Source organism: Engraulis encrasicolus, chromosome 21 (genome assembly GCF_034702125.1).
Source record: "Engraulis encrasicolus isolate BLACKSEA-1 chromosome 21, IST_EnEncr_1.0, whole genome shotgun sequence".
Taxonomy (NCBI): Eukaryota; Metazoa; Chordata; class Actinopteri; order Clupeiformes; family Engraulidae; genus Engraulis; species Engraulis encrasicolus.
In genome coordinates this window covers 22,889,641-22,904,047 of record NC_085877.1, presented here as the reverse complement: position 1 = coordinate 22,904,047, position 14,407 = coordinate 22,889,641, and the positions used below count along the sequence as shown (strand labels likewise).

The 14,407-nt window shown below is 45.2% G+C and overlaps 1 protein-coding gene across 1 annotated transcript in view; it reads left to right on the top strand.

Moving 5' to 3' along the window:
• Positions 1 to 14,341, top strand: part of LOC134437295 (SLAM family member 5-like) — a 41,204-nt gene extending 26,863 nt beyond the window's left edge. Inside the window, exons 2-6 of the mRNA XM_063186787.1 lie at positions 3,053 to 3,376; positions 10,819 to 11,121; positions 12,561 to 12,674; positions 13,436 to 13,500; positions 14,312 to 14,341. Of these exons, the coding sequence (XP_063042857.1) occupies positions 3,053 to 3,376; positions 10,819 to 11,121; positions 12,561 to 12,674; positions 13,436 to 13,500; positions 14,312 to 14,341 (836 nt within the window). The remainder of the gene's footprint in view (positions 1 to 3,052; positions 3,377 to 10,818; positions 11,122 to 12,560; positions 12,675 to 13,435; positions 13,501 to 14,311) is intronic.
• Positions 14,342 to 14,407: the final 66 nt, after the last annotated feature.

Here is a 14,407-nt window from a genome sequence, read left to right as displayed (position 1 = left end):
GGTGGAGCCTATCTTGAGGTTGATGTTGTGACTGAGCGACTCTTTAGCTGGGATCACCAGGTCACCAGATTGGCCAGGACATACAGAGACAAATTAACAAATTTTCCCATACAATACTGACCCTGTGAATTCAATTGAGGTGTATTTTTGGACATTTGACCACATTTAAACCCCGTTTTTGGTCAAAAACGGCAAAAAATGGCCACCAAATCCCTAATGCCACAGGCCCACAGCTGCCTTTAAGAAAAGGTATAATGAGTCAGTGTGTGCCCTCGCCTGATGGCAATCTGTGCACTTCACATTTTTTGCACCACTGGGCACCCCACCATCTTTATGCTGCCTGCCACCAGTGGTGTAGTCTATGTAGAACGCAGGTATACGCAGTATACCCACTTCTAAATTTCTGGGATTTCAGTATACCCACTTAAAATGGATTGATCCATTATTTAGAATAGCGCAAATATATACAGTATACCCACCTCAAAAAATGCTCAAGAATACAGTATACCCACTTCAAAAAAGTAGACTACACCACTGCCTGCCACCTAAAATTCTCAAATTCAGTATCATACTTAATGGGTTTCAGTGAGCCAAATAAGAATCACTGTACCTTAGTGTAATCCATAGCAACATACACCTACAGTGTACAGTGTCCAGAAGCATGCACACACTGGACGAATCTGCATAAAACTGCTACATATAAAGTATTTTCCACTGAAGCAAAGAATATACTTTCTGACTTCGACTTTGCTTGTGGACCGTCACTTTTAAAAAAAAAACCTCTCTGAGATCCTATTGGGGGCACGGTTTATTTACACAGTGTTTGAAACGTTGTTGTAGGCCTATAGGTAACACTTTATTTTAGGGATACATCTATTAGCACTAATACATACAATATGAATGCCTGTGTAAGTAACTTGTAAGGCATGTACTAAGCAGAATAAGACAGTTGTTAAGCATGTATTCACAAATGTCTTGTTCATGCCCAATTAGGGATTTATTACTAATATAACCTTAGTAAGGACCAGTAAGCCTATATTTCTATTGATTAGTAAGTAGTAAGTGGCAGAATACAATGTGTATAAGCTCCCGACACACTGTGTGAACAAACCCTGAACAGTGTGAAAACAGATGCGGAATAAGGGTCCCTATTCTAAAGTGATGCATAAGTCAGCCCAGATGGCTCAGGGCCTCCGCACTACCAAAGTCCCCCTTGTAACCTAGGGCCCCCACACCACCCAGGCCCGCACTACTTAACCCCCCCCCCGATCGACAAAGTGTAAGGGTATATCAAATAATTTATTCTTTTCCAGTTAAGTTATCTAGTTTTGTCTTCATCATTACATTTCAAGGAAGGTAACAGGAGCTTTTATATAGCAAGGATTGAACGTGAATGGCGGTGGGTTGGTGAGATGAAATTGTTTGCATGTACCACTGAGTTTTAATTGTAAAAACACCCAAAATAAATGCAGAACATTAGAATAATAGTTTTGAAGCAAAAATAAACTATTCTTTTGTGATAATTAAGTTAATGTTTGAGAACATTAGCTTCAAGAAGTGCAGTGCATGATGGGTAGGCAATCTAGGCCAACAGACAACCTACCCAGCTCTGAGCCTACGTCCTTAGCTCCTCCCCTCACTCGTGAAATTTAGTTGCTATCCAAACAATTTGCCATGCGTACCCATCATGCACTGCACTTCTTGGAGATTATTATTATTAACTTATTTATCACAAAGGAATAGCTTAGTTTCGCTTCCAAACTATTACTCATCGTTATATTCTGCATTTATTGTAGGGTTTTTACAATTAAAACTAATTGGTGTATGAAAAAATGACATCTCACCACCCACCGTCATTGAGAAGTTTACGTCCAATCCTTGCTATATAAAGCTTCCAATTACAAAGGTCTACATTGAGTAGAATAAGTGAAATCTACATATCTAATGAGACTAATGCAGAATCTGAAGTGTTCTTACACTTTGCTTCCCAGGGGGTAGAGGGGGGGCCCTAGGTAATATGGGGGCCCTAGGTAGTGCTGGGGCCCTAAGCCATCTGGGCTGAGCAATGCATCACTTCAGAATAGGGACCCTTATTCCACATCTGTTTTCACACTGTTCAGGGTTTGTTCACACAGTGTATCAGGAGCTTATACACATTGTATTCTGGCCCTTACTGCTTACTCATAAATAGAAATCTAGGTCTACTAGGTCCTTACTAAGGTTATATTGGTAATAAATCCCTTATTGTGCATGAACAAGACATTTGCGAATAAATGTCTAACAACTGTCTGATTTTGCTTAGTACATGCCTTACAAGTTACTTACTAAGGCATTAATATTGTATGTATTAGTGCTTATAGATGTATCCCTAAAATAAAGTGTTACCCTACAATAGTATGATGACGTTTCAAACCATATATGTAGGCCTAAACAACCCATCCCATAAGATATATTTTAAAAACTTACACGGCTATAGAAAAATATATAGGTGCTAGATAAGGACTCACACATTCCATGTGCAATGTTTATGTTGCCGCACATACAGTATATGTGTGCCTTATTTTTGAATGAGGAACACAAGGAATGGGGTGGAAACAGTGTGTGCCATATGAGAATGATGACGAATGAATGATGATGAATGAATATGATAGGCCGAGCGTAAATAGGAATCTTTTTTATTTTTACGCGAACATTCATATGGGGTATATAGTACTGCATCGTATACTGACAAGTCAAGGGTGGCCAATCCTTCACACACGATCGAGGCACATCATCACATGTGGTGAAATGGTCATCTAAGATAAACTGTATATCAATGCATATGTAGGATATGTATTTTTTAATTAAATTATGGATGAAATCCATTATATTCTCTGTCATCAATCTACCTTTTTACAAACCAGTAAAGGACAGTAAAAAGCAATGACTATGGTCTCAACTTTTTTTCATTGTACTTTATTTTGATTTTAACTACAGTATTGAACAACAATAGACATTTTGATGCATTGCTCAAAATTCTGTGGTGTGCTATCTTTTTGTTTTTGAATTTCAGGCGTGTGTGTCTGGAGTGTGAAGATTCACACAGTGAATGCTGTGCTCGGAGGATCGGTGGTCCTGCCATCCGAACACCGGAGAGAAGATGTGAAATCTGCAGACTGGTTGATTAACAACACCATAATTGTAGAATACGTTAACAATAATGAACCGGTATATAAAGCAAAGGGCCAAATAAAAGGAAGCTTCAAAATGAACTCTCACAATCTTAGCTTGGCTATTAGTAATATAAGGCAAGAACATAATGGAGAGTTCCAGTTAACAGGCATAGACAAAAGGGGTACACAGATATCTACAACAACATTTAAACTACTTGTTCATGGTAAGTTGAGCATCTCTCTGTCTCTATCCCCACTTTTTTTGCTCTCTTTTGCTCTCTTTTGCTCTCTTTTGCTCTCTCTCTCTCTCTCTCTCTCTCTCTCTCTCTCTCTCTCTCTCGTGCCTGAATACAAACTTCCCAAAGTCATGAAATGTACTCATCTTTATCACTCATTTTATACACGTGGCCAGTTTTTGCCTCAGTCTTCAAAACACAGGGTTTTCTGAGGTGTGCTCATTTCCAGCAGTAATTTCTTCTGTCAATTGACTTCACTACAGATTTCATCATATGGTAACCAAGATGAAGCATGCAAGGGCATGGCAGCCTTATGATGGCATTTAGAACCTTACGTCATAACGATTCTTGGTGAAACTCTTTATGAACCATTATTATATGGTTGTGACGTCATCTGTCGAATGCTCCATTCATTTCAACGGGGCTCCCCAACGTTCGGACGTCTGTTATTTTTCGATAACGGACGGGTTGGTCTATAACAGACCGCTGTCAATGGCAACAAGACTTTTCACTGCTAAAGCGACTTTTCAACAAGACTCTAATCAGCTGCTGTGATAGACAGCACCCGTTGTCCTGGCTACCGCTGTCAATGGCAACAAGACGTTCACTGCTAAAGCCACTGGCTTGTATACAAGTCAGTGGCTAAAGCGAATTATATCACTCCGCAGGAGGTCCGGTCTTTTGTCACTCTAATCAGCTGCTGTGATAGACAACACCTGTTGTCCTGGCTAGCCTACCTAGCTGTTGCCTAGCGGTGTTCCACAACGGCACTGTTTTGTTTTGCGTAGCAACAATCTTAACATTAAATAGGCCTAGGTCTAAAGAAATGTCCCCGCATGTGTGAATCATTTAAGTATATCCATATAATAAGCGGGTTAACTTTCGGCGAGTCGGTCGCTTTGTGGAATAGCAGCACTTCAGAGAGAACAAGACCCCTCCGCTCCGCGTCGGGGTCTAAAGATTCTCTCTGTCGTGCTGCTATTCCACGGTAGCGACCTTCTCGCCGAACGTTAACCCTTACTTAATCGCTTCTGACTTTACCACTAACTTAAGTCAGAGTGGCAGCTTATTTACTGACAATAAACTTTTTACTGCAACTTTTTGCCATTTCCTACTTGGAATTATGGAGATTTTGTTTGTTTGTTGTTGATGATGATTTTCGCTACTGTTAACAGACAAAATAAAAATATACACCTCTAAATTAGCACTCATATTTCCTAGCCTACCTATAGTTAGGTAGCGACACATGACAGGTCACACTTTTTGCATGTCAATACACGCAATTGTGCATTCTTTTCAAATGTGTTAACCGAGCGTTGGCACTTTGTCATTATATATTTAATAACTGGACACTGGATTCAGAAGGAGAAACTTCAGATCTGCTTTACTTCATCCGGAAGTCAGAGAGAGACAAATGGGCACGAGAGTTGATATATGTACACAGACCTACGGAAAGCCCCGAGGGGATAAAATACATTCACTCTCTTATTCTGTCTCATACAAATCTGTTACATATGTCCCCCCCCCACAAGAATAAACGTCCTCGTTTATCGAACATCCACAAGGAAGGACAGAAAAGAAAAAAAACATGGCATACCCAGCAGCAGGAACCACCAACAGGGTAACACAGCCCAATATAGGCCTGCTTCTATCACAAAACACAAGCGTACATGTCAACAGAACACATACACAAATCTTACAGTGTTACAACAAACACTTATCCACACATTTCTTCCTTTTTTTTTTTTTTTTTAACTTACTGTCTGAAACGCATTCTTACACTCAGTATATAAGAAAATCACTTAGATGCTCTGGTGCCCGCAGCACACGTCCTTGCCGACTGCGAGCAGGGGCAGTCGGAATAGAGTCCTCTGCCGAAGAGGGCCCCACAACCAGGTCAGGTAGCCCACCCTGTTCAGTGGCCTGAGACACAGGCCCTGGAGAAAAGGAAGAGGTGGGCAAGGGAGGGCCAGTCACTCGCGGCTGTGAGGGCATGTGAACCGGCAGTGTATAAGGCCTTAGTCTATTGTAATGCACAACCTGCTGTCGTTCGTCACAGTCAAAGGGGTTGGCGATGCGATAGGTTAGGCCAGGCACATCACCTGAGGTCATTACCTGCAGAACCACATAAGGCCCTTTCCAATGCGGGGCCAGCTTCATGCGGCTTTCCACTGGGTTGTTTAGCCACACCATAGCACCCACCTTGTAGGGAGTGTGACGTGCTCTCTCGTCGTGGTAAAATTTTTGTCGTTCCTGAGCCTCCGCCCCATGCATACGGGTCTTGTTGAAGGCAGTTTCAAGTTTTGCCCGCACGGAGGAGGCAAACTCAGAGTGAGACCCGGGTGCTTGTGTCCCCACAGCATGGGAGGGTACCAGCACGTCCGCTGGGACTCTTGCCTCACGCCCGTGAGCAAGAAAGTAGGGAGTGAATTTTGTGCTGGCATGTACAGATGTGTTGTATGCGAAGGCCACCTGTTTTACATACTCATCCCATTCACCCCCACAGTCCAGTAGTGTCTTAGCCAGCTGATCAATCAAAGTCCTATTAAAGCGCTCCACCATTCCGTCTGATTGCGGATTGTATGGAGTGGTGTGTGTCTTAGTGATTTTCAGTAGTTCACAGAGGCCTCGCATAACATCTGCTTCAAACTGACGCCCCTGGTCGCTGTGAAAACGCTCTGGCACCCCATGCACCAGCACATAGTCCTCAAAAAGACAGCGAGCCACTGTCTGAGCAGTCTGATTAGGCAAAGGATATAAATTGACAAATTTAGTGAAGTAATCCTCCACTACAAGCACATACCTGTTACTTTTGCTGGTCAGTGGCAACTCAACAATGTCCGCCGCCACTCTTTCAAAAGGCCGGGTTGCGCAAGAGGTGCCCATCGGTGCCCTATGAGGGGGCACTGGAGACCGGCGTGTCAGGCATGCTTTACACTGCTCACAAAAGTTCTTAATGTCCTTGAACATGGACGGCCAGTAGCCAATCCGTCGTGCTTGTTCCCACACACGCTCTGCTGCAAAGTGGGCAGAGGCTGGGTTACCGTGCAGTTGTGTCAGGAGGTCAGGGACGAGAGAGGAAGGGACCACAATTTGACAGAGTCTTTCGCCCGACAAGGAGCAGTTCACAGACCGGCAAAGCAGTCCGTCTTGGATGGTCAAACGGTCGAATTCTGTCCACAGCTTTCGCAAAGTGCGAGAAGCTCCCTTCATCCGTGCTTTATGTGGCCTCCGTGACTGTTCTAGCCAGCCGCGGACCACTTGGATGTCTGCGTCTGCCTCCTGCTGTGCCTTAACATGAGCTACCCCACACCCAAGAGTCAATGTCAGTGTCTCAGCCGACTCAGGCTCAGTCGATGTGACAGTCTCTGAGGATGGACAGGTCTCTGCAGGTTGCTGTGGAATAGGTGTAGCAGGGTCAGAGTGTATTGCATTAACCTCCACCGAGTCAACAGAAGGGCATGTTTCATTGTCCCTGTCTGGTCTGCGAGAGAGAGAATCTGCATTCAGGTGACGCTGTCCGTCTTTGTACACAATGTCCCAGTTGAGAGGATCCAGTTCTAAGATCCACCTGCTCCGTCTGCCAGTTGGATCGTTGTCGAGGGCCATGCGCCTGAGGCCCAGCAGAGGGCGATGGTCTGTGACGATGGTGAAAGCTGCCAGTCCAATGTAGTGCCTGAACTCACGAACAGCCCATACAACCGCCCATAGTTCACGATCAAAAGTGGACCAGCGGCGCTGTGTCTGATTAAGTGTCTGGCTGGCATAGGCCACTACATGCTCAACCCCGTCTTTCACTTGGGCTAAGACAGCACCGACCGCCTCCTTAGAAGCATCAGTGAACACTTTGAAGGGCACACTGAAATCTGGTAGGGCTACAATGGGAGCGTTGGACAGTGTACTTTTCAAGTATTTGAATGAGGTCTCGCAGTCAGCAGTCCATTCAAAAGCCACATTTTTCCCCATGAGGTGATTGAGAGGGGCCGCATGTCTGGCGAAATTGTGGACAAAGCGCCTGTAATATGAGCACAGGCCCACAAACGCCCTGACCTCTGATGTAGACTGAGGAGTAGGCCAGTTTTTGACTTTTTCCGTATTCTTGGGGTCAGGCTGGAGACCGTGTTGGGAAATGACGTGGCCCAGGAAAACCACTTGATTGAGCGCCAGATGGCATTTTGCAGGATTCAACTTTAGTCCAGCGGCCTTGATCCTAGAGAACACCTCCTCTAGGCTGGAAAGATGCTGTTCAAATGTTTTGCTAAACAAAAGCACATCATCTAAATAAACCATACAAATGTTCCATGGCAGGCCCCTTAAAACTAACTCCATCATTCTCTGGTAGGTAGCAGGTGAGTTTGACAACCCCATGGGCATTGACCGCCACTGATACAGTCCCCGCCCTGTATTGAATGCGGTCTTTTCGCGATCCTCCTCTGCAACTTCAACTTGCCAGAATCCATTCGAAAAGTCCAGTGTGCTGAACCAGACAGCGCCTGCTAGCGCATCGAGAGTGTCATCCACCCTAGGCAGAGGGTGGCAGTCTTTCACAGTCACACTGTTGAGACGCCTGTAATCGACACAAAATCTCCACTGACCGCTCTTTTTCTTCACCAGTACGACTGGACTGGACCAGGGGCTGCAGCTCTCTTCAATAACACCATCGGCGAGCAGGTCTGACACCTGTCTCTCAATTTCAGCTCTTTTCTCTGGAGAAGTGCGGTAGGCCCGTTGTTTGATTGGAGGATGATTCCCGGTGTGTATGCGGTGTGACACCAGGGTGCATTTTCCTGTATTCCTCTCACTGTCAGAGAACACATCTGCGTATTGTCTGAGCAACTCAGAAAGCGCCGCCCTTTGTGATGATGAGATTGGGGAACTTTCCAGCGACACAGGGGGGGCTGACTGGGCAGGGGAGGAAAGGGCTGTGGTAGTCACCGCGGCCACATCATGTGACAGTGTATCAACATCTGTCTCACCAATCGAGTAAAATTCACCTAAGTGAGTGCCCTCTCGTAGAACAATGTCATTTTTGGTGGGGTTCAAAATTCGAGCACATGTAGCACCTTTCTGCACTGTAGTAACTGTGTGAGCCACGACGAAGTCTGAACTATCAGGGATATTGGGCTCTAAATATCCAACAAAGTCAGTGGAGTAAGCCCCAGATGAGCTGGGAGGCCGCACATTAACGGGCACAATAATTTCACTAAGTGGGGGCAGAGTCATTGTGCTTGTTATGGCTACATTACAACATACAGGGGTGAGGTCTTTACCTTTCAGGAGTGGGACGGTGATACCCCACAGCTGTAGTCTCGCGTGGGCAATGTCCAGAAGGGCATGGTTTTTCAGCATAAAGTCCCAGCCCAAAAGCACTGCTTGTGTAGTGTCCCTTATCACATGAAAGGTGTGCTGCCATGATTCTGTGCCCAAACACAAAACAGCAGATATTGTGCCCAAAGTGTCCAGCATTTGTCCATTCACAGCACGGGCACTGATATAGTCTTTCTTTAGGGGGCGGTTACGAAGTGCAGGAACTGACATTCGAAACTCAGCACTAATGAGAGACATACTCGAACCAGAGTCTAGTAGCACAGGGACAACAGTGCCTTCAATTACACCTTTAACATAGGACACAGACATGTCACATTCGGAGTTACTCACAGAGTCTATGATCACTGGGTCATGGCTGTGTGTGTCCTTTAGTGGGCCCGCAGAGTGTGCAGCTGGCGTTAGGGCCACAACATCAGCTAAACCCCGTTTCCCTGCTGGCCGTGTTGGTGGTCACTGTGCGGGGAGATGAAGCGTACGCCGCGCCGCCTAGGTGTCTCCTCCTCATGGTATGAGCGCCGGCCAGGGTTGGGGCTGTATCTGCCAGATGACCGGACGGAGTCAGGACTCTGGCCACGGGAAGTTGTGAATGGCCTCCGGTCCCCGCCAGGTGATGAGAATCTCCTATCTGGTGAGCGGCCACGCTGCAGCCCAAGGGACCGGCAGCCATGACCTCCACAGGTGCAGTAACACGACCCCCTTCCTGGTGATGGAGGGCCATGCCAACCACCTGAACCTGACCTTGACTGTAGCCTCCGATTCTCCTCCGCCATCAGCTTCATTTCCACTCGCATGTCTTTCAGCTCCTCAGTTAGGCTATGCACTGCCTTATGCAGTCCCCCATAATCAGTCACTTTATGGACGGAGGCAATTTGACCCCCTGGGCCAGTAGCGCAGGCAGCCGTGACAGTCGTGGACGCATAATCTTGCAATGCGGATTCCCGTGCATTCTCACAACGTTCTGCAACTATGAGCGCCTCGTCCATGTCTGTTGCCCCCTGCTCATGACACTTTGCTCTAAGCCCTGGGTCGAGGCCAGCGAGGAAACGGCGGAATTTCTCCTCGCGAGTTGCGTTTTTGCCATAGTCAGGGAAAGCTTCAGCAACGAGTCTGCTAATTTCAGCGGCATACACCACAAGACTCTCGCGCTGAGCGCGTGGGCGTGCAGAAAGATTAGCCCTGAAACGGTCCAGATACTGTTTTCGCCCAAAGGCTTCTTTAAGTTTGTTCTTTGCCGCCTCGTAATCACCTTGAACAGTAGCGGGTAGGCTATCCCACAACAGAAATGCAGCCTTACTTAAACGAGTTGGTAGAATTCTTGCCAGTTCATATTGGTATGTTCTCCCACCTTCTCCTTCCACAAGAGCGCGGACCGCCACTTCGAATTGACGAGCCCAGCATAGGAAGCTCTGCTGATCATCTTCTCCAGAAAACGGTGACGGCAAATCAATCTTCACTCGAGACGATTGGAGGTCTCTCTCCCTTCGAGATCCGAATATCGAGAAGTCCGTGTCCTCTTCTTTACACCACATCTTGAATATTGAACTTCTCCGTAGCAGCTATACTCCGGCTAGCAAAGGCGCCAAAACGAGTGCTACCGCACACTAAACGTTTGACTATACTGCGAACACACTACTGCTAAACTAAAAAAATAAACGCAAATCTACAAACACAACTGAAAACTTACGGTTAACACCGCTGCCACCAATGTAACCGAGCGTTGGCACTTTGTCATTATATATTTAATAACTGGACACTGGATTCAGAAGGAGAAACTTCAGATCTGCTTTACTTCATCCGGAAGTCAGAGAGAGACCAATGGGCACGAGAGTTGATATATGTACACAGACCTACGGAAAGCCCCGAGGGGATAAAATACATTCACTCTCTTATTCTGTCTCATACAAATCTGTTACATGTGTTAAGGTTTTGAAAACTGTGTTTCATTTTGGTGGTGTTGTAACAATTTTGCATTTTGTGTGAGTTGTAGTCTAATTTGCGAGTAGAGTTTTGGGAAATAAAGCAGTGAGAAAGGTCGGGTGTGTAACCAATTGAAACAAGCTGTAAGTGAACGTAGATATGTGTAAATGTGTCTATCATCACAGAGTCTACTCTGAAGGTGCACATCACACAGGAGCCGCCTGTTCGTCTGAACAACACCTGCACGATCACCTTGACCTGCAATGCCAGTGGTCCACCTGGAGCAACATTCTCCTGGAGTGGCCATCGCACAGGGAACGACGCCAGTGTGCAGTTCTCTCTTAAACCAGAAGATGGCAGTGTCAGGATGAAGTGTTCAGCACAAAGAAACCCTAACGAAAAGGATGAACAAGAAGTGATCATCAAGTGTGCCAACACCACAAATGGCACTGCGCCAATTGTTGTCGTCACCTTGGCTCCACCTACTGGTGAGGTTGAAAAAAACAACTTCATGATGTGTGACATTTAAAATGTGTCACAATTCGCAGGTCATTTTTTTGAGCATTTAGCCTGCCGCCCCCATCAACCATGGTATGAGACATGTGTTGCTATCTACATTCTTGAACTGCATTTATTGACTTCCCGTAGGGTTCTGGAGGGTTTGTCCGGGGTCCTACTACTTGTGGCCTTCATTTTCTTGGGAATACAGATATTCTGAACTTACACTCGGGCAAAATAGCCTGTGACGCAATGTCAGGTCGTGATCTTTTGACATTCGGTATTATGATAATAATAATATAGTTCAAAATCAAAGACACACATCAGAACACAAGTCCCTGGGTATTTAAAGGTGGTGTGGCAGGTTAACCATTTTTAGAAAATGTACCATTATGACATCACGTTGGGGTTCCGTAGGCTCATAGGATTATGTAAAACCTTAGAATCCTGGGGGAGTTCCCCCACCGCGATGTCATACCTGCAACCCCACCTTTAGAAAATGTACTATTATGACATCACGTTGGGGGTTCTGCAGGCTCATAGGAGTCTATGTGATGTCATACCTGCAACCCCATCTTTAATTTCACCAAATGTACCCTTATGTTTGTAGCAATAAGCAATAACAGCAGATTGTGGCACAGTGATTGGCTCTGGTACATTGTTCCAAGGTGGTGGCACCAGCGTGCGTTCAGCCAGAAACCAGAATTGTTGTCAGTAGTGTCATCAGTGCCAGAACAATTCTGAGAAAATGAAGGCGGCATTAGTACACCTACCTCCTAGGGCTGGGCTGGGGGAGAAATAGCACCCGACTGGGGGAGAAATAGGGCCAAGGCATTTTTGGCTTAAAGGGGCCTCTCATAATGTCACTGGTGGTCCTCGCACCCTTGTGGGCCCCTGTTTTCAGAAATGTATATTTTTTTCAACATTTCTAAAAATAGGGGCCCACGAGGGAAATGCCCGGGAAATGTCCGCTATGCCAAATGGCCAGTCCAGCCCTCATACCCCCCGTCCTCTCGTGTTGCTTGTGGCTTCGTGATGAAAGGCAAGACATCATTGACTATAAACAATTTCAATATTTCAATATTTGTTTTCTCCACAAAGGCGCTGTGTCAGCGAAGCATGAGGCCACAAGCAAAATGAGATGATAGGAGGCCCGACATTGAAATGGACCCTGTAGGCTAATGACCCTATTTGTTTGTGTTGGTCCGCCCAATTGATTTATCAGTAACTTTATCAGCTGTAGCTTGATTTATACCAAATTTGATAAATTGTCTCATATAGGCCGTGGAAACATTCCATTAAACCTTCCTGACAATGCAATGTCACTTTTGTTTTTGTGGCGTTAAAAATTTGCCTGCAATGTACGCCATATTGGCGCCATCTCCAATTGCTAATCCCTCTATGATCTGTTGTTTCTGATAATCTCCAGACACAGACATCTTGTGGTGGTACGTGTATCACATCGCCATTCCTGCAGCGGGTGGCTTATGCCTTCTGATCCTGAGTATAGCAGTTGGTGTGTGCTACTGCAAGAAAAAGAATGGTGGGTTAAACAAACACACACATACTGTACAGACGCTAATGCAGGCGCACACACACTCACGCACACACACACACACACACACACACACACACACACACACACACTCACACACAAATGCATGCACACACACACTGCACACACACGCAGACACAGAGGGCTGCTGCTAAGGTTTTAGAGGGCCAAAGCATAACTGGTCAGGAGGCCCCCCTCATAATTAAATAATGATAATAATAATAATAATAATAATAATAATAATAATAATAATAATAATAATAATAATAATAATAATAATAATAATAATAATAATAATAATAATAATAATCTTCTAACTAATAAATGTTTTGTAATGTAGTAATTCAATATTGTTTTCATGACGTTTTTTAGTCAATCTCAATTTAAGAGGCCCCAATTTTGGGGGCAAAGTGTTTGCTGCCCCAAGCACTGGTTGGTGCCCTCAGCACTGGTTGGTGCCCTCTGCACCCTGTGTACTGTGTTTATGTCTAGCGGTGGCCCTGCAGACACACACACACACACACACACACACACACACACACACACACACACACACACACACGCACACGCACACGCACACAAACACACACACACACACACACACACACACACACACACACACACACACACACACACACACACACACACACACACACTGAATACACAGTCTCTAATTCATTTTCATTGATTGTGAGTGCACTTGTTTGAAGTAACTTCATCTCCATGCCTCTCCTCTCTCTTGTCTGCAGCTGAAGGGAATGAGGACAACACCTGCTACGCTGATATAACTATCGGACGGAAAGATAACCCTCAGGTATGACCAGTGTGGAGAGTAACTACTTACAAAAGTAATTAATTACTGTAATGCATTACGTTTTGTTAAAACTAGGGTAATGTAAGGCATTGCAGGGGGACATAGCTGTAATCTATACTAGTTAGAAATGCTAGTAACTTACCGGTTAGTTACAATACCTTTTTCTCTAACTTGGATTTTAATGGTGTTCAGTGTGGTGGGTCAGAAAGAAGCTATTCCTGAACCTGCTTCTTTTTAGCCTGCATGCTGCCAAAACACCTCCTGAATGGGAGGTCATGACTCATGAGATCCATTTACACTGTAAATTGCAAGATCCATATTAAGTTATTTTGGCGAGAGTAACTTAGGTTATGCATAAGTAGTGTAATGCCTTACATTTTAAATATAGTAATGTTGTAGTGTAAGGGACTATGTAATCAGTAATGCATTACAGTTTTTGAGCAACTTGCCCAACACTGGGTATGGCAGTAAAGGTAGCCCCATAATGCACGCTGTTTCACCAGTGGAACGATGTAATGGTCATTGAAAAGTCTTGTCGTTCTCCCGGGCCCAGGGAGAGAGGGGGCCCAGAATTGGGTCCTCATTACATTGTGTGTATGGCGTAGCAGCCCCTTTCAGATGACTTTGTCCCGGGCCTGGCCAATGCTGGCAGCGGCCCTGACCAACAAATTCACTGTAAAAGATTTTTACAGTATCTCTGCCTATACCTTCTCTGTTACCATGTTGGGGGGGGCTCAATAAGAGCACTTCTTTAGTTATTCAACACCTTAGACCCCTATCTGTGTTGGGGATTGAAACTGTGACCCCACAGCTGCAAGGTCAGCTCCTTGACCACACCTGACAGCCGAAAATGGTAAACACTACATTATGTACAATATTTGCATATACATACTCATCCGAGATTCTG